The sequence below is a fragment of the Tenrec ecaudatus genome, chromosome 1 (assembly GCF_050624435.1).
Source record: "Tenrec ecaudatus isolate mTenEca1 chromosome 1, mTenEca1.hap1, whole genome shotgun sequence".
Lineage (NCBI taxonomy): Eukaryota > Metazoa > Chordata > Mammalia > Afrosoricida > Tenrecidae > Tenrec > Tenrec ecaudatus.
Genome location: NC_134530.1, coordinates 23,491,505 through 23,514,731, shown reverse-complemented (window position 1 = coordinate 23,514,731; position 23,227 = coordinate 23,491,505). Strand labels below are relative to the sequence as shown.

The 23,227-nt window shown below is 57.7% G+C and overlaps 1 protein-coding gene across 2 annotated transcripts; it reads right to left on the bottom strand.

Moving 5' to 3' along the window:
* Nucleotides 1-1,227: 1,227 nt before the first annotated feature.
* KCNN1 (potassium calcium-activated channel subfamily N member 1) lies at nucleotides 1,228-21,465 on the bottom strand. 2 transcript variants are annotated; one of them, XM_075548942.1, is made up of 10 exons: nucleotides 21,016-21,442; nucleotides 20,114-20,209; nucleotides 11,916-12,334; nucleotides 11,257-11,265; nucleotides 9,413-9,554; nucleotides 6,945-7,055; nucleotides 5,340-5,467; nucleotides 3,325-3,333; nucleotides 2,872-2,941; nucleotides 1,228-1,673 (listed from the first exon to the last, which is right to left on the bottom strand). In XM_075548942.1, exons 1-10 carry the CDS (start codon nucleotides 21,424-21,426, stop codon nucleotides 1,419-1,421), a joined length of 1,650 nt encoding a protein of 549 aa, XP_075405057.1. In that variant the 5' UTR covers nucleotides 21,427-21,442; the 3' UTR covers nucleotides 1,228-1,418. The 2 variants fall into 2 exon arrangements, with proteins under 2 accessions (XP_075405057.1, XP_075405063.1); XM_075548948.1 differs by lacking the exon at nucleotides 11,257-11,265 and having other exon boundaries at nucleotides 21,016-21,465.
* Between the last annotated feature and the right edge of the window lie 1,762 nt (nucleotides 21,466-23,227).

Sequence of the window (23,227 nt, the reverse complement as noted above, 5' to 3'; positions counted from 1 at the left end):
AGGACCAGGTTTGTCAACTGCCCAACCACACCTTGCCCCACCCCGAGTCAGTACTCAGGTGAGGGAGCATTTATTGAGCACCAACTGTGTGCCTGACCCATTTTCAGTTTCCTGGTTTGAATGTACTGTCACCCTTGACCTTAAACAGGGAGAAACGGAGGCCCCAAGAGGGGCAGTGGCTGTCCAGGGCTGCCCCTAGTGGCAAAGACAGGACTGGAACCCTGATCTAGGCACCCAGGGTCAGCTCCCCCCACCCTCTGTAGCACCTGTCTGCTCTTATCTCCCAGAGCCAGTTGGTGGCTTTATGGGGGGAGTGGGTAGCTGCCAGGCCTGAGGGCCCCAGCTGGGTCAAGATTAGTTTCCCTGGGCCCCACCTGCCCTCCCCACCCACAGGACCAGTGCCTGCCAGCCTGCCTCCTTACATAGTCTGAGGGGAGGGGCCCACTTGCTGCTTCTTCCAGATGTTTGCTGCCTCCTCCCTGCCCTGTTTCTCTCCTTTCAGCTTGGCTCACCTCCCCCAGTTCTGACCTCCCCCTCCCTCAAGCCTGTCCCTCCCTGCCCTGCTACCCACTCAGCCTGGCCCCAGCACGATACACCCACGTCTGCCTGTCTCAGAGGGCATTTCTAACCTCAGGATCCCCCCCCACCCACCCCCTACTTATAAATCTTTCCACCAATCTGAGATATTCACTAACCTGTGGGTTGTGCCCCCCCCCATTTGAATCCTAGTTTCAACCTGCCCCATCAGCTGGCCCTAGATGGGTGGCTTCTCGGCCACCTGTCGCTGCTTCTCCAAGCTAACCTGGGTGGGCTCCGGTGAGAAGACTGCGATCGCTTCTACCCCATCTCATGTATTTAGCAGGTGCTCAGTGTGTGTCCAGAGAATAGCTCAACACCCCCTGTTTCCCCTACCAACCCCTGAGGCCCCAGTGGGGAACCCATCTAAAATCAAGAAGGCAACAGGGAGAGAGGGGGCTGTTACACCGGACCTCAGAAAACTATCCCTAACTGAGCTTGGGCCTGGGCCACCAGGGCTGGGCGGGTGATAGGAACAGATTCAGTCACATCCAGTCAGGGCATCGGGCTGATTGCCACCAGCCCCTGCCCACCCCGCTCCTGCTCCCCGGACAATAGGCAGTGACTCTGGGTCCTGCTTTATTCAGAATTGGCAAGGACTCCATCAGCCATTCCTCGCCCACCGGGGGCCAGGGGGCCTGGGATGTTCTGGGCCTCCCCCCTGTCCCAGCAGGGTGGGAGTGAGCAGGCCTGGGTGGGGTTGGGGACCCTGTACCCCAGAACCCGTCTCAGCTGCGGCTTCTGGCTCTCCTGGAGGTGCTACTGGACAGGCCCTCCTGGGCGGTGTGGAGGCGGTGGCCACACGATGGCCAAGATTTGGGGTCTGGTGGCGGGCAGGGCCGTCACCCGCAGTCTGAGGGTGCTGTGGGCGGCCGCCGGCTCGAGGGACTCCAGGCAGCCGGAGCTGGGGACCCAGGGCCTGGCCGGGGCGGCAGGGGCGGTGGTGGTGGGCGTATGGCTTGGGCGATGAGGCCAGGCAAGGCCTGCAGGGAGGTGGCCAGCGCATCCAGGCGACTCTCCAGGGCGGCCAGGCGGCCCTCCAGGTCCTCTTGCTGGGCGTGCAGTTCAGCCACCAGGTCATACATGATGCTCTGCGTCTGGGGGAGGTGGCATGTGAGGGAGACAGGGCTGGGAGGAGAGCCCCTAGCCCTGGGGGTTTCTGGCAGGATGGAGGGCATGTGGGGAAGGGACCTTGAATGCCACGGTCTGGGTCAGCTGGCCTGGGGAGATCAAAGATGTTTGGGGCTGGTGGGGAAGTGGTGACTGTGACCTGAGTGGACAACTGGACACCGGCAACCCCCACACAAGGGTTTCCCAGATCTGGGATTGGGTGGTCTCCACACATTTGAGAGGGGGTCTGTCTCCCTCCCCCACCTAACCTTTAAATGAAAAGTTTCCCAGCCCTGCAAGGGGGCTCCATATCCTGGGGAGGGGGTCATGGCCCTGGAAGAAATGTTTTTATTCTGGGAAGGTTACAGATGAGGGTCCTGGCCAAGGTGCTGGTCCTATGGGGAGTGGAGACAGTATCAGTGGTGGCTCGGGGACCCTGAGTGTGACACGCAGGGACATCCTTTGTTTGGCTGGGGGAGGGGAGTGGGAGTCTGAATAGTGGCTAACAGATCTGAAGCTCATCTGGGGTGTCTCCACTACCTAAATTGCTCCCCACAACCCAGAAAATAGATGCTAGGCAGAAGCCAGGGGACCCCTGGGCCAGAAGGAGCCCTTAGAGGAGATACCACTCGCTGCCAATAGGTGGCGCGTGAATGGTGCTCCAGTCTCCAGCCAGCGGACCCAACCACACAGGTTGAAGGGTCAGCGTGAGCCCACAGGGCAGAACTGTCCTCTGGGTCCTGAAGACTACAGGTCTTGACGTGAGTAGACAGCTATTATCCTTGTCCCGAGGAGCGACGGGTGGCTTCGAGCCGCTGACCGTAGAGTCAGCAGCCTCACCCGCTCTTCACCAGGGCTCCTTCTGGCAGGGCTGTTTATGGGGTGGGGTGGAATCCTCTCACTGACTCGCAGCCCAGCCTACGCCACATGACCCAGCCTTAAAGTGACTGCTGGGGCCCTCTCTGAGGTTCAGTTTTTTGAGGAAGCGGCTGTTGACATTACTCAGGTAGATTTCTGGCTTCTCTGGAACCTCTAGTCATGGTGGACCCCTGTGGGGAGGCCTGTGTCCCTAGGTGGCCCCAAAGTACCTGCCTGCCCATGGGTGCCAGTGCCCCCCTACCCCCACCCCCTGGCCAATCGCCTGCTAGCCCCGGAGCTGCCTGCTCCACCAGTCCTGCAGCTCACCTTGGCCAGGTCAGCAAGTGTGTTGGCCTGGTCATTCAGCTTCCGCTGCTCCATCTTCACACTCCTCAGCCTGGGGACACAGGTGGGGGTCAGAAGAGGGCCCACAGCTCATGAGCAGGGGGTGGGGTCCTTCATGCACCCCCCAAAGCATGCACAGTGATGAGGTGGAGAGTCAAGGGTCAGGCCTCTTATGGCTCTTCCCTCTATTGAGTATGGCATGCTGGGAGCATGGGAGCTAGGAGTGGGGCTAGGGCGAGCCTTCACCCCCACCCCCCAAGGCCCTTGGGCTGATTCCAGCCCTCAGATCTCCCCATCCTGAAGGGATCCCCACACTGGCCTTCAGGGTAGACACAAGCCTTCTTGTCTCTGAAGGCAGAGGGGGCATGCCCCATCTTCCCAGTGTACCCGGATTGCCATGCCCTGACCCCCCGCGGAGCATCGGTGGACACTTACTTCTGCGCCCTGTTGGCACCCAGCGGAGCAGAGAGAAAGCACACAGCAATTTTAATCCCAGCCAGCAGCACTTAACGGAGCCCTGCCCACCTCCTGCCCTCAACCGCTGAGCACGGCCCTGGGTCCTAGATGGCGTGAGCCTGCCACCCTGCTCTGGGAAGGGGCCTGGCCTTTGGGGACACATCTGCCCTCTGTCCCCTCCCCACTTCTAACCCTGAAGGAGCACCTGCACTGCCCTTGGCCCTGTGTCCCCAGAGAGGAGGGGAGGGGCAGGCTGGAAGCTTGTTAGACCAAGGTAGCAGGGCAGAGGCAAGTGGACACCTGGCTCTTGAAGTGTTGGCCCAATCAAGCTAAAGGGTCCCGAGGCTCAGAGGGGTGAATCCAGGGCAGTGGTTCTCAACCTGTTCATAACTGTAGCAAAATGACAGTGATGAAGTAGTAACGAAAATTACTTTATGGTTGGGGGGTGGTCACCACAACACGAGGAACTGTATAGAACCACCGATCTAAGAGCAGGATTTGTATCTGGACCTAACACTGCAGCCTCAGCTCTGGATAGCTGCCTGTGGGGGCGGCAATGTGTCCTGCTAAAGGGGCCAGGGGACCATTTCCAGGGCTTGTCTCATACACCCCAACCCTCGAACATCTGAGTTCTACTTTGTGACCCCAGGTGCCTGATGCCCAGAATGGACTATTGGTGCTCTCCCTGAGATGGCCTAGCACTGGGGACCCCTCATCTGGACATCGATTCTCTCAGCCTGTGGGTCAGGGCTGGGGCCGAGGGAGGCCTGGAGATGAGGCTTGCTAGGACCCCCAACAGGCCCTTTCCTGGGGAAGCCCTTCCCGGGGAGACTATGCTATTCCCCTCAACCCACCCTCTGGGGGACTGTGTCTTCACTGTCTGCTCTCACAACATCCCCATCCTCGGACACTCGGACTCGGGAACCTGCCATGGCTCCCTCAGGCCTGCAGGCCTTCTCCTCCCACCCCCAGGCGCTTGGACTTTCCCAGCAAGGCCCCCCTGCCCTCTGGTGGGTGTGGCATCGGATCCACTGAGCTGTTTTCACCGAATCACTTGGGGTTGCTTCATGTGTGAACCTCTGTTGAAATGTATCATATGTAATTTACCGCATGTCAATTTACTTTGATGAAATGGATTAAAAAGAAGAAAACGAAAGATGATTTTTTTTTTTTAAAAACCCTGAACACCTCACAGCCGAGTGGATGCCAACTCTGAGCGACCCTATAGGACAGGGCAGAACGGCTCCTGTGAGTTTCTGAGACTGTCATTTTCCTTCTGGGTAATAGAAAGCCCTGTCTTTTTTGGGGACCACTAGTGGTGTTGAACCTCAGACCTTGTGGTTGGTAGCCCAATACGTAACTACTATGCCACCAGGGATCTAGGTGATTATAGAGGGTTATAAACCTCAGGGAGCTGTACGTCTGTTCCCCGTGGGCTGAGCTACCCTGTGGTCAGGCTCCTTTACCCTCTGATGACCCTAAAGCCAAGGACCCTCGGCCTCTGGCCCCGCTGCTCTCCCATGGCCTCGCTACCCACAGGGTCTTGCCTGCACCCAAGCATCTGCTGTATTGGTGTTGGGTGTGGCCTGGAGACAGGATTTTTAAACAGCACCCCAGGATCCCACTTGAGTCTGTAAATCTCAGGACAAAGGGAGGAGAGAGGTAATGAGTCAGTTCTAATCCCTCCACAGAATCAGGTTGCAAATTTAATTCCAGCTCCCTGGTAAATGTATTCTGCTTCCTCTGGAGAACTGACAATGCTTCCCATCCCTTAGACGGGAGGCCTTCTAGGACTTTATTTGAGCTCATTGCTCCCGGCCTCCCTGCCCCACACCACCCCCTTGGCCGCATCTTTCCACCCAGCACCCAAACTACAGGTCCCAACCAACTGCCAGCTGGCCTCGGGGTAGGGCCACGGTGGGGCCTGGCCCGTGGCCTCAGACTGCCTCCATGCTGGCTGGACACAGAAAGGGGGGGAAAGGGGCAGGACTTACTGATGGATGGCTTGGAGGAACTTACGCTGGTGTTTCCGAACCCGGGAGTGGTCTGGCTTCCTCACCAGCCTGGTGTGTTTGTAGATGAGCCACGTCTCCCTGAGAACGTTCGCGGCGGCATTCTTCACCTGGTACAGCGAGGGGACAGTTCCTCAGGAGAGGCCTGGTCCTCCAGGAGGGCTTCCCTCCCTCCCCATCCTCCCCCCATCCCCATCTCTCCCGACAACAGGATCTCAGAAACAGGGGCTTCGTGGCAGAGGTCACGATGCGTTAAGATGCAGCTGCCATGGATGCGATGGTGGCACAAAGGGCTTGGGCCTGGCCACGGAGTAGAGGGTGGGGTTTGGAAGCCACCCAGCGCCAGTGGTACGTGGAAGAAAAATCAGGCAATCTGCTTCCTAATGATCACAGCCAGGAGCACCCGAGGGAGCCAGCCCACCCCGTAACGCCTGGCGGGACTCCACTGCAGGGAGCTTGGTTGGTTGTGCTAAGTCCTATCACACGTGTCCTGAAGCGAAGGCCCTGGGGTGCTGCCACAAGGTAAGTGACAGCAAGGGTTTTGGGGAGCTCCTGGAATGGAGGAGAGAGGCAAGGAGTGGACACCCCCTTGGGGCCTCATTAGGAGCCAGCCTTCCCGATACTTTGTGTGGGTGGCTCTGGGGAAATGAGGCTGGAAGTCCCAATCCAGGGCGCTGGCAGGCCTGCACTAGGCAGGATCAGAGCAAAGACCCTTTTGTCTCTCTCACCCTTGGGGTGCCCTGGGGTTTCCACAGCTGGCAGCTGAAGTGGAATTCCCACACATGGGCGCTTCCTTCTGTCTGCCTGTCTCTACTCTTTAGAAGGCTACCATTCAGGTGGGATGAGGACATCCCCCCTCCCACTCCAGGATGTCTTCCTGTTAACCTACTGGGTAACAACCTCACAAGAGCCTGTTTCCAAACAAGGTCACGGTCACAGGGCCCGGTGGTGACGACCGCAGTCTTTTCCAGGGGACACAATTTGATCCTGATCCTGTTGCCACGGAGTGGAATTCTAACCCACAGACATTCCATCAGGTGGACAGGGCTGCCCCACATGGTTCAAACTGCCAGCCTTCTGGTCAGCAGCTGGCTGCTTAACCACTGCACCACCAGGGGCCGTAGCCAACCTGGAGCCCCTTGGTTTGGCAGTTCTGGCCTTAGAACTGGTAGAGAAGACAATGCTGCTGCTGGAAGCCTTTGTTATGGCAGATCAAGTAAACAAACAGAAGCTGGAGACTCTAGAATTTTCTAGAAAGCTCCGGAAGCTCCTGGAAAACCCCCAGGTTGGGGCATCAATGCCTGGGCGTGCTCCTACCATGTCATCTGCTCACCGTGGCCGGGCTTCCTTCATGCCGCCTAGACGTGAACTCTGTGAACCCACACACACTGTTCCCACCTCTGAATCGTGCATGGGAGAACTCAGGTGTGGGGGCATCTGCACGTCTCTTGACCTGGCCTCTCCGGGAGGGTGGGCACCTGGCCATCTCTCTAGTCTCTCTGGGCACGGTGCTGGGGGCCTGGTGGGTGCAGAGGGCGCAGCTGCACGGTCCCCCTGCCCGGGGGTTGTGGAGACGGGGGTCCTTACCCGCTTGTTGAGCTGTGTGTCCATCATGAAGTTGTGGACGTGCTTCTCAGCCTTGGTGAGCTCCAGCTTCCGGGCCACCACGGCCACCACAAGTGCTGTACAGCCGGCACCCTGCGTGCCGAGGGCAGGATTCAGATTAGTGATCACCCCCTACTTCCAGGAAGCCCGCCCTGATTGCACTCCACACCTGGCCTTCATTAACAATTGAACTCTGCCCCCTGCAGAAGATGTGTCCTAAATCCCAACCCTCACTGAACGCTGAGCAACAACACTCTGGCCATCGGGGAGAAGTCCGATACTGTCACGCAGATTCTATTTGAACTGGATCCACAATCAACGCCCCTGGGAGCAGAGGCCAGGCCGGGAGATTGAGATCAGATGCCGCGTTGCCCTGGGCAAACCTGCGAGGAGAGCTCTTTAAAGTGTTACAGAGCAGAGAGGTCATGTTGGGGACGAAGGTGTGCCTGAGCCAGGCCCTGGCATTTCCCATCACATCGTCTACATGGGAACGGAAAAGGGAAGCCCCAGAAGGATCGGTGGCTTTGGATCACGGTGCCCGAGAAGATGCCATGTGCCGTGGACAAGCCTGCCCCAGAGAAAGCGCAGCCAGAGCGGCTTCTCCCAAGAGAGGCCGGTGGGATGTCCTGCCGGGCATGTTGGAGTGGTTGTCAGGAGGTGCCAGGCCCTGCAGAGGACATCCCGTGTGGGAAAGTGGAGGCGCGGTATAAAGAAGACCCCCGGAGAGATGGCTGGCAGCGCCTGCACCGGTGGGCTCAAGTGGAAGAACGAAGGGCAGTGGGGGCGGGGGCAGGACCAGGCAGGGTTTCCATGGTAGGCAGGGTCTCTGAGAGCTGCTCCCCCACCCATAGCACCTAACAGCAGCACACCCGCGCCCAAGGAGTCCTAGTGGGGCTGCTCTCCGCTAAGCTGGAATGAATTCACCAGCTGCAGAGGGATGGTGGCCCCTGCAGGGGAGTTCTGCTCTGTCTTACAGGATCACTGTCAGTCAGTCGCCTTGAGGGCCATGGGTTTATGCCTGTAGAGAAGGTGCTCTGGTGGCACTGGGGCTCAGGTGCTTGGCTACTAACCCACCAGTGGCTCTAAGCGAGGAAAGGCTGGCTGACCTGTCCTGTCAAGATTCAACGGGAAACCAAACCCATCGCTGTGCCTTTTGGAAGCAGATGGCACACCTGGCCTGCCCTCTGGGAGCCGTCTGCTGTGTAATGGTTCCACGCCGCACAGCGTGGCCACGCATCGGAATTGAGCACGTGGAACAGACGACAGCAAAGACACACAGAGAACAGATGGGAAGAGGTGGCGCGTGGAGGCACCAGGGACCGGGGCGGAGGCAACAGAGGAAGCCGGCTCAGGACACTGGCGCTCTGGTGTTGGATTTCTAGGAAAACCAATGAAGCACCCGGCCATACCCGGATGATACCACCTTGCTTGCTGAACGTGAGGAGGACTTGACGCCCCGATGAGGTAGATCGAGGCTGACAGCCTTCACTGTGGATTATAGCTCCATGTAAAGACCCACATCCTCACAACGGGGCCAGTAGGGAACACTGTACTCAACGGAGGAAAGAGGGATACCATCATCTTGCTTGGATCCACAATCAGCGGGCATGGAGCCGCAGCCGAGAGTGCAAAGCATGCATTGCCTTCGGTACATCTGCTGCACCGGACCTCGAGGGTGTGGAAAAGCAAGGTTGCTTTGCGGACGGAGCGCGCCTGCTCCAAGCCACGGTGTTTTCAGTCGTCCCCATGTGTGAAAACTATGTCTGTGAAGGACCGGACCACTTGAATGGCGGTGCTGGGCGGGAAGAGTCAGGGGACCAAGGACTGCTATAAGGACAAACAAAGCCGTCTAGGAAGAAGCGCAGGCAGAGAGCTCCTCGAGGCAGGAACAGTGAGACTTTGTCTCCTGTACTTTGGATGGGTGGTCAGGAGAGACCAGCCCCTGAAGGAGGACAGACAGCACGCTCAGTAAAGTAGAAACAAAGCTCACCGCCATCAAGTTCATTCTGAGGCACAGCGGCCCTATAGGACAGGGGAGAACCGCCCCTGTGGATTTCAGAGACTGTAAGCTTCTTACGGGAATTAGAAGGCACATCGTTCTCCCGAGGGGTGGCTGGTGGTTTCGAACTGCCAACCTTCTGGTTAGCAGCCCAATGCGTAAACCAATAGAGGGGCAGGGAAAAGAAGGTCCTGGACCAGGCGCTCGGGACGTAAGAACAGGGGTAAGGATGACGTGGCACTGGCCGGCGCTTCCTTTAGCTGGAGGTCCGGTGGCTAACAAATAACAACTAACAAGCCCCCTGTGCTGTGAGGTCAGGTACAGTGGCGTCCTGTGGGGCTTCTGTCACCGCATCTCTGAGAAGCTGAGCTCCTCCACGCCCATCACATTGGTGGGGCCCCTTCTGAATGCCTGCCCCAGGCCCTCCCCCGCCCCGCCCCCGCATGCGCACCATGATGCCGGTGAGCAGGCACACGCCCTTCCCGCAGTAGGTGTGCGGCACCATGTCGCCGTAGCCGATGGAAAGGAAGGTGATGGAGATGAGCCACATGGCGCCCAGGAAGTTGCTGGTCACCTCCTGCTTGTCGTGGTACCTGGAGGAACCAGAGGGGTGCAGCCAGTCCATGCTGGTGTCTACCTTCATTACCCCGCGTTCCAGGGCAGGGGCAGCAGGGGCCCAAACCCACCTCATAGGTGGGGTCACGCCCATGGGGAGTGGACCAGTCTGGGGATGGAGGTAAGGGAGAGCTCTGCGGGGCACTGTAGGCAGTGAACCCCAGGGGTGGGGTGGGGGCTGCAGTCCTGACTCTGAGGACTGGGCATCTCCTCCCAAACACCCCTCCCACACACTCTCTCTGCCTCACCCAGGACATCTGCCCTCCCTGGTCCTGGCCATGGAGCAGTGAGGGGCCTGGGTGCACAAACTCACACACACACTACAGAGAGCTACACACCACACAGACAGATGGGGACTCGGGTGGCCAGAGGCGCCAGAAGCGGCAGGGCGTGGAGGCACAAAGATAAGGAAGAATCCAGTCAGACACCAGACTGGGAAGGCCCAGAGGAGAGAGGGCGTGGGGAGACAGGCTGAAGGATCATGCCCAGGACTTGAGGGAGAAGAGGAGGCAGGATGTGTGGCAACCCCAGCGCCCCAACCCTGGCCTAAGGGTTGGGTGGGGAGAGGACTAGGGCTCTATTTTGGGGCCTGAGGTGAGCAGGCCTTGAAGGGAAGGGATGGGGGTCACAGCGGGGCCTAAACTGGCTTTTGGGGACTTTACCTGGTCTGAGCCAGGTCTGGGGGGTGGGGGTGGTGGTGGCAGGAAGGTCTTGCTAGCAGAACCTCCTGCTTTTGGCTCCAGGGTTTCTAGGTGAGGGAGAGATGGCTAACCCTATGGGGGTGGAAACTCCCTACCTGGTCTGCTATTTTGGGGTTCCTTACCGGTCCCAGTGGTCCTAGGCCACCAGTGGAGGGGACAGGGAAGGCTGGGATTGAAGCTGTCCAACACAAGGCACCCAAAGGCAGGGCAGCTCTGGTGTGTGCTGCGGGATAGGGGTGGGGGGCATGCAGGAGTTGGAGGGTGGGTGGGAGGGAGAAGGCCGGGGGAGAACTGCAGGACAGAGCCAGGCAGGTGGGGCGTTAAGCGTCGCAGGGCTCAGAATTTAGGATTGGCTGCCCACCATCCCTACCTGTGCCCCTCTTAGTGCCAGTCCCAACCTGCCCTCGTGGTGGCGGAGAGCACATCAGGAGACACCATGCCCTCTGCTTGGGAGCCCAGCATCAGATATGGCAGTGTGAGGGGTGCTGAGGTGGATCCAGCTCAGGGACCCCCAGGAACCTCAATCCCAGCACCACCTGCCTTAGGCTCTCCCAAGTGAGATCCTGCCCACTGGAGCTGCCCGGGGCCCTGGAAGGCCTGCTGGGCCCCGGCCCCTGGAATATGCTCTGAAGACGCCTCCTTCCTTTCCTCTCGCAGCCTGTTTCCTCATGCATAAGCCGGGTCTTCTCAGAGATGACTGGGGGACCCTGAAGGCGGGGCCGCTTACATGCACTTTCAGATTCCAGAGTCAGCCTCCTAAGCCCTCCCATCCAGTCTCCCTTTCCGGCTTCTGCAACACAGTGCCTGTGGCAGCCTGCCTCCTGCCACACAGGCAGGGGCCTGCTCCACCTCTAGGCTCCAGGCCCTCTGAGCCCAGCCCTGCCTCCTGTCCCTGTCCCTGCTGTGGCAGCTAATCTTAAATTCCTGGCCGACAGGCGGCTGCGGTGGAGGCTGTGCGCGGGGCCTCGGCAGCACTCACATGTTTTCCCTACGTCCGTGGCAGGCGGGGGAGAAGGAGACCAGGTTACACGTTCCCGCTGTCCCTGCCGCTGCCCAGGTCAGAAGCCAGAGGCTACCCCCTCCCTGCCCCAGAGGAGGGGCGGGAAGAGGAGGGGGATGTGATGGGGAGGGGCCCCAGCAGAGGAGGGGGTAGGTCGGGGTGGGATAAGGTGGCTAGGGACACTGGGCTGGTGGCCCAGGGAAACCAGTGATGGATGCAGGGTCCTCAAGGTCATTAGGCGTGAGGGTCACAGCAGGTCTTGGGGTCAAGGAAATGGGCATGATGGTTGAGGGCCCTGGGGGTTCTGCGGTCAGGAGAGTGGAAGTGGCCCCAGGTGTCCGAGGTCATGGATGGGCACGGAGGCCACAGGGAGCTAGAAAGATGGGAAAGAATCCCAGGTCCCTGAGGTCATGGGGGGCAGTGACCTGGAAGTCATGCCCAGGCTCATTTGAGGAGGCTCCCTGATGGTCTTGGGGCTCTCCAGGGGGCCTAAGAGCCCTGGCCCAGGGTCCCTGAGTTGGATGGGCTGCACCAGGGAATCACAGTGGTGGCTCAAGAGTCCCCTGTGCCCAGGGTCATGGGCTGGACACTGGGCCACAGGGGCCCAGGGCCGGGCAGGGGGCACGGCGGGGGCGCACCTCTCGCAGACGCGCACGGTCCAGGCGGCGACCACCCAGGAGGAGATGCTGAAGACCAGCAGCACGGTGCCGGGGCAGATGGTCATGAGCGTCTTCATGACGAATCGCGTGTTGAAGGTGACCTTGTTGAGGGCGCCGATGCTGCGGCTGGAGGCATCCGTGAAGATCTTGCTGTGCAGCAACATGACGCGGCCCAGCAGGTAGAGGCGGAGGAACATGGGGATGGACAGCAGCACGTCCACGTCCGCCTCCGCCTCGGACGGCGCATACGTGAAGGCCAGCCGCGCCGTCCACGTGAAGCGGTAGTGGCCGGGCACCGGGTGCACGGCGCACACCACCAGCTCCAGGGAGATGAGCAGCACCCGCTCGCAGGTCATCGCGATGCGCCAGTCGTCTGCGCCGTTGTCCACCATGAAGAGCTGCGGGGGCGGGGCGGGGCGGGGCAGGTGGGTCTCCACCCCCCACCCGCGCGCCCCGCCTGAGAAGCTGCGCAGGAGGAATCTCCCCAGCCCTCCCAGCGTGGGCAATGAGGCTGGGTTAAAAGCACTGGGCAGGGTATCCCCAAGTGTGCTCAGTTGGATACCCTGTGACCCAGCAATTCCGCTCCGGTGTGTCAGGAGAAATGGAAATGTGCATGTGCACAGAAGGGTGGGGTGAGCATGTTCATGCAGCACCGTGTACAGCCGCAGCGGCCCCAAGCTCCCCCACACCTGCCATCGATAGAAGGACAGAATTGTGTTTCCCCCAAATATGTGTGGCAAATCCTCACCCTACACCTGGGTGGTTAAGCGGCTAAGGATTTGGGTTGGAGGTTGGAGGCTACAGGAGAAAAGACTCGTCTTTCTATCCCTATAAAGCAGGGGTCCTCAAACTTTTTAAACAGGGGGCCAGTTCACTGTCTCTCAGACTCATTGGAGGACCGGACTATGGTTGTTTTTTTTTTTTAAACTATGAACAAGTTCCTATGCACATTGCACATATCTTGTTTTGAAGTAAAAAACAAAACAGGGCAAAAACACCCAGAGTGCCAGATAAATGTCCTCGGCGGGCCACATGTGGCCCGCGGGCCGTAGTTTGAGTGCGCCTGCAATAAAGACGTACAGCCCTGGAAACCCACAGGGTCAGTTCTAGCCAGTCCCATAGGGTAGCTACAGGTTGGAATTGACTCCATAGCAGCGAGTCTGGAGGTTTGTTTCCTTTTTTGTTTTTAGTGGAGCCTTGAAAACAGGCCTGGCAGCCCACTTCTGGAAGGTCAGAGCCTTGAACCCCCATAGAGCTTTTCTATGTAATCTTCAGTCCATATGGTGCTCTCTGTTATGCCTTTATCAGTGCTGGGTCAGACCGTCCTAACTAACCACGTTAGATCTAAGAGGAGCTGCTTAGGAGCCGGCACAAGAACAGATGGAGGAAGAGAAGCTGAAAAGAGACCAAGACTTTTCCTGAGAGTCAACAGAGACAGACAGACAGACAGACAGACAGACAGGCTTCTTCTAGAGCTGGTGGCCTGAATTCCAACTCCTCAATGGCCAGGGAACAAGTTCCTCTTATCTCAGATACACCCACTTGCAGTTGGAGCAGCACTAGCTAAGACGCCGACAGCATAAGCCACTAAGAAGCCCCCCTCTGGAAGGAGAAAGCAGAAACTAGCCTTCCAAGGTAAATTTCCCCAGTTTTCAACATGTCACCATTTAAACTTCAAAGCATGGTGTGGAGTCTCCTCAAATGTCTAAGCATCAGCGTGTGACCCAGCAGTTCCACTCCTGAGTTGACGTTCAACTGAAATGACAACTCGCATGCGCTCATAGTTTCATACTCGTGTGTTACAGAAGCATGAGTCACCCGGCTGGAAGTGGAAACAACTCTGGGTCTATTTGTGGACCGGAGCATAAGCACAATGTGGTCGATCCACCCATCGGTATTACTCAGCCCGGAGGAGAAATGACGTCCTGATGTGTGATACTACAAGGATGCATGTTGAAAACACTGTGCTGGGTGAAAGAAGTGTGATCCCACTAAGATGCTGACTTAGAATAAGGAAACACACCCAGAAAGCTTAGTGGCAAAGTAGATTAGTGGTTGCCTGAGGCTTGGGACTCCATTCGTCTGCCACTTTGTCATACCGTGGCTTGTGTGTTGCTGAGATTCTGGAAGCCATGCCACTGATACTGCAAATACCACCAGCAGGGTGACCCCGGGTAGACACATTTCAGCAGAGCTCCCGAACTGAAAACAAACTACAGACAAAGGACCGGTGGTCTACTTCTGAGGGGCTAGCCACTGAAGAAAGCGTCCTGGCTATCAGTGGGGCGTTCTGGAAGAGGAGCCCCTCCGGCTGGGAAGCACTCCTCCTGGCTGTAGGGATTGCACTGCCGGGGCGAGGAAAGTGGAGCTTTCAGAATCTTCGTTTGCTGAGACAGCCCTGACTCAGAATGAAAAGCAGCATCATTACTCGGGACACGGAATATACGAAGTAATAATGTGGGAAAATTAGAAGTCATCAAAAAGGAACACAAAAAGTTCGGTATGTGAGGCACGAGTGAGCTAAGATGGACTGGAATTGGCCATTTCGAGTTAGACATTGTATGGCTTACTCCGTCGGGTCTGGCAAATTCAAGCGAAATGGTGTAACGTTCAATATTAAAAACAGTTTTCCAAGGTCTCTCTTGGATTACAGTTCTGTAATAGGGCAATCTCATATACCTGTAAAGAAGACCAGCTAATACAACCGTGATTCAAATTTATGCACCATGACTGAAGGCAGTGATGAAGAATTCCACCAACTTCTTCAGTCTGAAATTGACCAAATATGCGATCCTGTAGGACTGCTAATGACCGGTGATTGGAGAGCAGACATTAGGGACAAAGAGAAAGGGACAGAGGTTGGGAAACATGACTTTCCTGATGAAACGAAAGTTTTCGAGCGCATGATAGACTCTCACGGGTGGGTCCAACAACTTCTTCAGCAACATAAATGGTAAGTCAACATACACATGGACCTCGCCAAATGGAACACTCCGGAACCAGCTTGTGTACATCTGTGGGAAGAGGCCATAACTGGACCAGCCACAACTACCAAATAAACCATGCATTGGCTATGTGCAAGTTCAGGTTGAAGCTGAAGCAAATTCAAACCAGTCCTTGAGAGCTAAAATACAACCTTGCACCTTATCCCACCTGAAGCTGGAGCACATCTCAAAAAACGGGTTAGGCACACTGACCATCAATGAGCCAAGTCCGGAGAAGTTCCTGGGCATCCCACATGAAGAAAGCAAAGGGTCACTTTTCAAGAGACAGGAAGGAAAGAAAAGAGCTACGTGGCTGTCAGTAGAGACCCCGGCCCTTGCTCTTGAATGAAGAGCAACCAAAGGGAATGGAAGACGTAATGAAGTGACAAAAAAAAATGAACGGAGACATTTGCAAGGCAGCTTGAGAAGACAGGAAAAGCGTCAGCATGGAATGTGCAAAGTGACGACTGTAAAGGGAAGCAGACACGTGGAGCATTTCTCAGGCTCCGAGAACCAAGAAAACGTGCAAGCCTCAAGTTTCAGCTTTGAAGGATTTCCCCCGGTGCTGGCAAAGAATACTGAAGATCCCATGGACTGCCCGGAGGACAAGCACATCTGTCTCGGAAGAAGTACGGCCAGCATGCTCCTGGGAGGCCTCCACCTCGAGTACTTTGAGCACGAGGGGCAGCCAAAAAGAGGAAGGCCTTCAAGGAGCTGGAGCGACCTGTGCATGTTCAACACCGTGTTCAGGCTAAGGAAGCACGGGGAGGCCGGCGCGGGCCCTGGCAGTGCTTGGTTCTGCTGTGCGTAGGGGTGGCTATGGGTCGGACCCCCCTCAATGGCACCTAACAACAAAAGCAGATGGGTGGAATCCTGAACGCCACCGGAAGCATCTAAGGAGGTCAGAAGGGATGCAGACAGTCATGTCCCCAAAGAGCTGGCCAGCGCCAGGAGGGAGCACATCAGTAAGAACTGCTGCAAACCAAGGCTCCAGGAATTGACTGGCTACCAGCTGAAACGGTTCAAAACACTGAGGCCGCACTGGACGTACTCACTGGTCCTGCCAAGGAATTTGGAAGATGGTTACCTGGCCAAGAGGCTGGAAGGGAATCATTTCAGTGTCCATTCCAAAGAAAGGTGACTTAGCAGAATGTGGAACTGAGTTGGCAATACCATTCACATCACATGCACGTCAAGCTTTGCTAAAGATAATTGCAAAACCGTTGCAGCAGGACATCAATGGGGAGCTGCCAGAAACCCACACCCAGTTGGACGAGGCTAGGACACGAGGGTTAGTTGCCATTGCTGATGTCAGCTGGTTCCCTGGGTCTGATGGACTATGCCCACAAACATAGGAGGTTATTGTAGAGAATGGGACCTCCAGAAGCGTGCTCACGGACACAGACCAAGAGGGAGTCTTTCTAAGTGAACAAGGGGCTAGTGTGAGGTTAAAATCAGGAGAGGCGTGGGTCGGGGCTGTAGCCTTCCACCATTCTTATTCAACCTGGACGCTGAGCAAAATAAAAACGACTATCTGAGGAAGAACGTTCGTCAACAACCAGTGATATGCAGAGGGTACAGCTTTGCTCGCTGACACTGGAGAGGACTTGAACCATTTACATGAGGATCAAGACTAGAAGCTTCTTCAGTATGGGTTGCAATTCGCTGTGAAGAAGAAAATCGTTTAACTCTTCACACTCGGACCAGGAGTTTGCATGCCTCTTGGGCACATACCCAGGAGCGGATCTGCTGGGTCATGCGGCACCCATCTGAGCGGCGCTCCCTGCTGTGTGGATAGGGTTGCTATGAGTCAGAACGCACTGGACGGCCCCTAAAACCCAAGCCACTGGCAGGGAAGGCAGGCTCAGGCCTGGTAGCCCCTGAGAAGGCCACCCACCAGTGAGGCCGTGCGCAGCCAGGTGCTAAGACCAAACTGGAAGAGGGCAGGAGGTGCTGATCACTGCCGCCTAGACCAGAGTTCAAGGCCTGGCTCTGTCACTAGGGGCACCCCTGGACAGCCTCGCAGGTCCCCTCTGGGTAGTTCATACCACCCAGGGACGAAGGCACAGTTATCTTCTTAATTTTTTTTCTGATGTGTCATTTTAAAACGAATAACAACGAAGGGATTCTAAAATAAGAAAAGGGGGGGTGGGGCGCCACATCCTTCCAACGTGTCGTGACTGCTTGGGATTAGTGGTTTCCAAGGGAGGGGGGAGGAGGGGCGACTATGGGGGAAGTGAAAGCCACTGCCAAAAAAAACAAAAAACCCCAAAACAAAACCCAGCACACGTCTCGAAGGCCGTTCCTTCTAGAAGCACGGCCCGCCCACGCGCCTGAGTGATCCGAGCTGAACACGGGCATCCTGCCCGGTACAGGTGGGGGAGTCCCCTGTTCCCCGTGGGCTCGGATTGAGAGACCCAGGGGGTGTTCTGGGCCTGGAAATACAGCCAGACAGGCGAGGCGAGGCCGCAGAGAAAGCTCTTTCTCAGGAGCGCAGGTGGACGCTGTTTCCGCGGTGGCGGATGCAGCGCCCGAGGGGAGGGGCTGTCTCTATGGATGCGGCTGCTATTTGCCTCGCCTGGGTTTTTTCCGCATTTCGTTCCGTGGTTTAAAATATCACATTTAAATAGTATTGAGCTTGATGTCTGCGTTCTTGGCACCCCCTGGTATTTTGTGCGCGGCTCAGTGCCTCTCTTGCCTACCTTGGTCCTGGCCCCAACCAGGTGTCCTCTTGGAAGCCTGGGGGGTGGAGGGTTGAGGGGGCTGGGTTATGCGTTTGCCAGACCGGGGGTGGGGGGGGGTCTTGCTTTTCAGCCCCTAAGAAGCTTACTGAGATGTAATTCACTGTCCATCTAGTTCGCCCATTTAAAGTTGCATTTACAAGACTGTGCGGGCAGCCACAGCCTCGGTCTCGTTCCAGAACCCAGGAACTAAGGCGCACCCTGTGCCCTTTGCCCAGATCTTAAGTGCCGTGGGGTCCATTCCGACTCAAAGCATCCCTACAGGATACAGGAGACCTGCCCTCAGAGCTTTCCTAGGGATGCGGTCACCAGGAGTTTTCTCCCCAAAGCCACTGATGGGTTTGAACTGCCGACCTTTCGACTAGCAGCTAGGTGCCCCCCAAGCCCCAGGCAGCCAGCCTGTTCTGGGTTTGGGCACGCAGATGGAATGAGACGCCACGTGGACCTTGGGTGCCTGGTTTCTCCGAACAAGTTCCCTAGCTCATCCATGGGGTGGCCTGCACAAGGGGGGCTTCGAAGGAAAACCCCCTTCTCTTCTCATTCCACTTCCCCACGAACCTTCTGAAGCCCTCGCGTGGGAGTACGTCCCTGAAGGGTGTCCCCTGAAAAGACGGGTGGACCTCCTACCCTCTGGAGTCACGGATGTGACCTGTTAGGGAAGAGGGCTTCTCTTTGTGGTGGTCAGCAGTTAATTTCAGAGCCGTCACACCGAGTACCACACCTGGACCACACCCACTGCCACCGAGTCAACCCTACACAGAGAAGATCAAGCTTCACGAGAGCAGACAGCCTCCTATACCTCCCGAGGAGCGGCTGGTGGGTTTGAACCACTGATCTTATAGTTAACCACCCAACTTGTCACCGCCACGCCACCAGGGCTCCAAGCCCCAATCCCTTCTGAGGGATGTCTTAGAGGCGGGGAGGAATGGAGGCAGAAGCTGAGGCTAGCAGGGGAGGAGAAATGGCCCGTGAAAGCCAGGAACCTGGGGTGCATTCTGACTCCTGGTGACCCTGTGTGCAGAGTATGGAGCGGCTCCTGATGTTTGTCGGTCGTAGATAGCCAGGCCTCTCTTCGGAGGCACGTCCAGGTGGATCCCAGCCCCGGATCTTGTAGCCAGAAGTCAGTGCTTTGAGCCACCCCCCCGGGGGGGGGTGCTGGTGCGTGAGGAGGCACAGAACAACCAAGACACCCAAGGGCCTGGGATGCATCTGGTGGCGACAGTGTTTCCATTTTCCGGTGGTTGGTGGGGTGTTTGTCCCACTACTGTTTCCCGGCTGAGTAAGATTCCACCGCGTGGGATCGATTCCAGCGAGCATCACCGGCCTCGCTAGAAGGAAGCCCTTCCAGCCATCACCCACGGGGTGAATTCGTTAAATGTTTGACTAAATATGGCAGGCTGATTTTTAAGTTGGTAACTCGGTATGGCGCTGGGAAGGAGGCTCTAAACAGCCAAGGGGCCCTTGGCCAGAACGTGGTTACCCAGCCCTGGTGTGGACGGCCCCGTCATGTGGACCCATGATCTGTTACGGGACACGTGGGCTGTCAGTGGTGCCGTCACCACCATGTGTGCACCCGTTTCTGTGTGGACCTAGGCTTTTAGTTTTGCGGTGCGGGAGGGGGGTGGGAGGGTCTAGATTTCCAGAAGTGGAATTGCTGGGTCACCCGGTAACTCCGGCACTTGGCTGTTTCCTCCGCAGGGCCTACCTACTTCCACACAGCCCACCTTCCAGCTCAGACCCGGGTGTCCCCCCGGGTGTCAGGCCCCCAACGACCCTGAAGGTCCCTTAGGTGCCTCTTCTCTACACCCTGTCTCCCTGCCACGTGGCAGTTCCTCAGGGGCAGGGGCCCAAGGCCAGAGGTCAAGAGCCTCGTGGCTTCCCATCCCTGAGGTGGCCCCTGGTGGCACCACAGGCACAAGCATAACGGGCATCTCCCTGACGTTCCCTAAACCCAGCAGGATAGATTTCCTGGTGTGCACTAAGCCTGTCCTGCCCTGGGGTGCCATCAGCCGCGGGAGCCTGGTAGCGACCAACACGGGTTTCCACAGCTGCAAAGTCCTAGAAGACGCCAGGGTTTTCAAAACGATCCTGCTGCTGGCCTGGTGCATCAGCGCCCCTCTGAAATCCACCCCCCCCCCGCCTCATCTGGTCCTTGTCCCAAGGCAGTTGGCTCCGACTTATTGGAGAGCCCATGCCAATTCCAGGGCACCCCGTGGGGTTTGCAAGGCTGTGGCCTTCCAGAAGCAGACATCTAGGCCTTTCTTTCATGGCTCTTCTGGGAGGGTTCAACTCACCATCCTTTGGGCTAGCAGTCAGGTGCCTAACCGCATGCCATCCAGGGCTGCCTCAGGGCTCATCAGAGAGCTCCAATGTGTGAGTGTGGAGGCCTCCAGGGATTTTGAAATAGCGTTTCTTTGGTCTGAAAGGCCCCGGGGTGGTACAGGGAACTAACCTGGATCTCCCTGGCGTGGTACAGGACGACGAGGCCCAGCAGGATGATGGTGGAGAAGCTGATGAGGCATTTCAGTGCGAATGAGTACAGGGACTCCTGGGCAGAGAGATCAGACAGATGGACAGATGGGTGGATGCTGGAGGGGCTGGGGACCCCACCCTGAGCCCCAGCTTCTTCCCTGGCAAATTGGGGCGGAGGGGGGGGTGGGGTCCGGCTGGGAGAGAGTGCTATGCCTCCATCTCCCTCGGCTGAGGCCAGTGGGTGGTGAGAGCTTGGTCCGGGTGGGGACAAGGACGAAGCTGGTCAGAGGGACTGTGTTATCATTCTTTGGGCAAGCTGAGCGCCCTTCGCAGTTTAGATGACCTGGCCGCCTCTGTCCCTGGTCCTGCTCAGCTTGTGCTGCCTACACTTCCTGGGCCCTTCCTGGTTTCTAAGCCCTGGCCCCCTCTGGCCCCTGCAGCTCCAGGGCTTCAAAGCATGACTCTGGCTGGCCCGGCAGAGCAGGCTGACTGGGTTCCGATCCCTTGCCTGCCCTGGGGTGACCAGTGCCCTCCCAGTTCCAACCCCAGGCTGAGTGCTACTGGAAAGGGGTAGAAATCCTTTCCCTGACCCCTCCCTTCTTTCCCGCCCCCACCCCATCCTACACCCACTCTGAGCAGCTTGTCCTGGGGGACAACCCCTCCTGTGGGTCAGAAGGTGCAGTTGGGGCCCTCCTTCTCCATCTTGGCTTCAGGAGGTGGCATGGGGAGAGTCCAGGACTGTCCCACCCACAGCCCCCACCTGCCTCTCTCATTGGGCCACAAAGACCCCTAACCCCAAGCCCAAGGGATTGTGGGGAAGTGAAGCAGGCTCTGCAGAGACCCTGGGGGTACCCCAGAAATAGGGCATGGAGTGGTGCCTACCTTGGTGTAGACGCCCCAGGACAGCTCCGTCTCGGTCACCATGACGACGATGCCAAACATGCCAAAGATGAGTGCATAATCACTGAGACGCTTCCTCTTCTCGAAGAGGGCTCTCCGGTGGCCCAGGCGGTGGCCTGCATTCGGGGGCCTCCCCGAACGCCCCCGCCCGCCCTCCTCATCCTCCTCCTCATTGTCCTCCTCTTCTTCCTCGTCCTCCTCCTGGGGCTGCCCCCGGGGACTGCTGGGGGAGGGCCGGGCCAGCTCGTTCTTGTCCACGACCACCTGCAGGCCTGGGCTGTGCAGGGGCTGCGGGGCACGGCCGGCCTCAGGGTCCACAGGGTCTCGGCCCAGGACCCCCGGCCCACTGCCCAGCGGCTGCCCCACACTGCCATTGTGGCTGTGGCTGTTCATGACTATCTGGGGGCAGGCGTCGGGCTGGCTGCAGGCCACCCGGGGCCCAGCATGGCGCAGCAGCTGGGCTCCCGTGCTGACCTGCAGAAGGACAGGGGGATGCCGTTAAGCCACCAGAAGCCACCCAGGACCTTGCTGACTGGACCCAGAGGCAGAGCCCATCACCGGAACTCCAGAACCTTCTCAGGCTCAGGACCCACCGGGCTCTGGGCAACTGAGAGCACTCAGCACAGAAGCATGCCATTCCAGAAACACCGCTGGTCAGCCTCCCTGCTCCAAGCCCGCCGGTGACTGCCCAGTCCCACCATGCAAAGTCACACTCTGGGCAGTGACCAAGTGGCCCTCTCGTCCGCTCACTCTCCCCAGCCCCTCCCCCATTGCCGTCCTCCCTGTGACCAGAATCAATAAGCTCAGACCCGCCTCCAGGCCTTGGCAGATGCTCTTTGCTCCGCCTGGAACACCCATCCACTGTGGCCACATCGCCGAAGCCCAACTTTCCATGTCCGCTGCCACCACGCCCAACGTTCCCCCACCCCCACCCCACTATTTCCCACCTTCACACACCCTCCCAGCTGCCATGGTCGACCGAGCACGTGTTTACTGCCAGCCCCTGAGTGGTGCAAATGGTGACTGTGTTCAGCTACTAACCGTGAGGTTGGAGGTTCAGGCCCATGTGGAGGTGCCGCCTAACAAAGGCCTGGAGATCCAGACACCCACAGCGTGCAGGTCTGCTCTGACACATGTGGGGGCCCCCAGTCAGGGTGGATTCAGGGGCATTTGTTCGGTTTATTATGAGCCAGGCTCCGTTTTGTTTTTTTTTAAGGCTCGGTTCTTGATACCGATGTTCTCTGTGCCTCGTGGTATAGCTCCAGCAGATTTGCTTTGTTGGCGATGGGGGCGGCGGAGTCTGTTCTGCTCCGAGGGGACCTGCCCGCTCCTGCCTTTGCCTCGCAGGCCAGCACAGATCGACTCCAGCTCACGGTTGAAGTTACTGTGTCGCTCGCGCGGAGCGTCTGTCTCTCTCTCCCGTTCAGTCTCTCTCAAGCGCGATGTTCTTCAGGGCCTGGTCCCTCCTGATAACATGGTCCGAGTACCTGAGACGGAGTCTCAAATCCTTGTTTCTAAGGGGGATTCTTCTGTCACTGCTTCCGAGACAGGTTTGGGTGTTCTGCTGGGAGTCTATGGTGTGGTCCGTATTCTTTGCCAACATCAGAATTCAACAGCATCCTCCCCTCGTCGTCAGTCTTTCTCATTCGCTGTCCGGCTTTCCCACGTGCGTGAGATGACTGAAAATACCACCGTGGATTGGGTCAGGTGCACCGTAGTTCTTAAGGTGACAATTCGCTCACTAATACTTGAAAGAGGTCTTGCACAGCAGACTGGCCCAAGACAAAGACATCATGTGATTTACTGGCTGCTGCTTCCACGGGCAACTTCCGTTATTTCTCCGCCCCCCCCCCCCCATTTACCAGATGCTGCTCACTCGACCAGCTGTGAGGATGTTTGTTACCTGTGGAGGTGCAGTCCACCTTCACAGCTGTGCTCCTGGCTCTGTGTCAGGCAGTGCTTCAAGTACTTTGCACTTTCCGCCTAGCACGGGCCGTTAATGAGCCTGCCTCTCATCCCAATGCCCCGTCCTGCAGATGGTCCAGCTCCACGAGTTATTTGCTCAGCATACGGGGGTGGAATAAGTACGGCGAAAGGCTACAGCCCAGATGTACATCTTTTCTGATTTTCAGCCAGGCACCAGGCCTCCGTTCTGCTCACACAACCGTCTCTCAATCCGTGAACAAGTTCCCCA

What these genes read in the sequence shown, in the direction of transcription:
- KCNN1 (XM_075548942.1), bottom strand. Translation starts at nt 21,426, where the DNA reads ATGAACAGCCACAGCCACAATGGCAGTGTGGGGCAGCCGCTGGGCAGT. An exon ending in CCTGGGGCGTCTACACCAAG is followed by an intron (nt 20,210 to 21,015) that starts GTAGGCACCACT and finishes CTCTCTGCCCAG; the next exon opens with GAGTCCCTGTACTCATTCGC. An exon ending in ACCACGCCAGGGAGATCCAG is followed by an intron (nt 12,335 to 20,113) that starts GTTAGTTCCCTG and finishes CCGCCCCCGCAG; the next exon opens with CTCTTCATGGTGGACAACGG.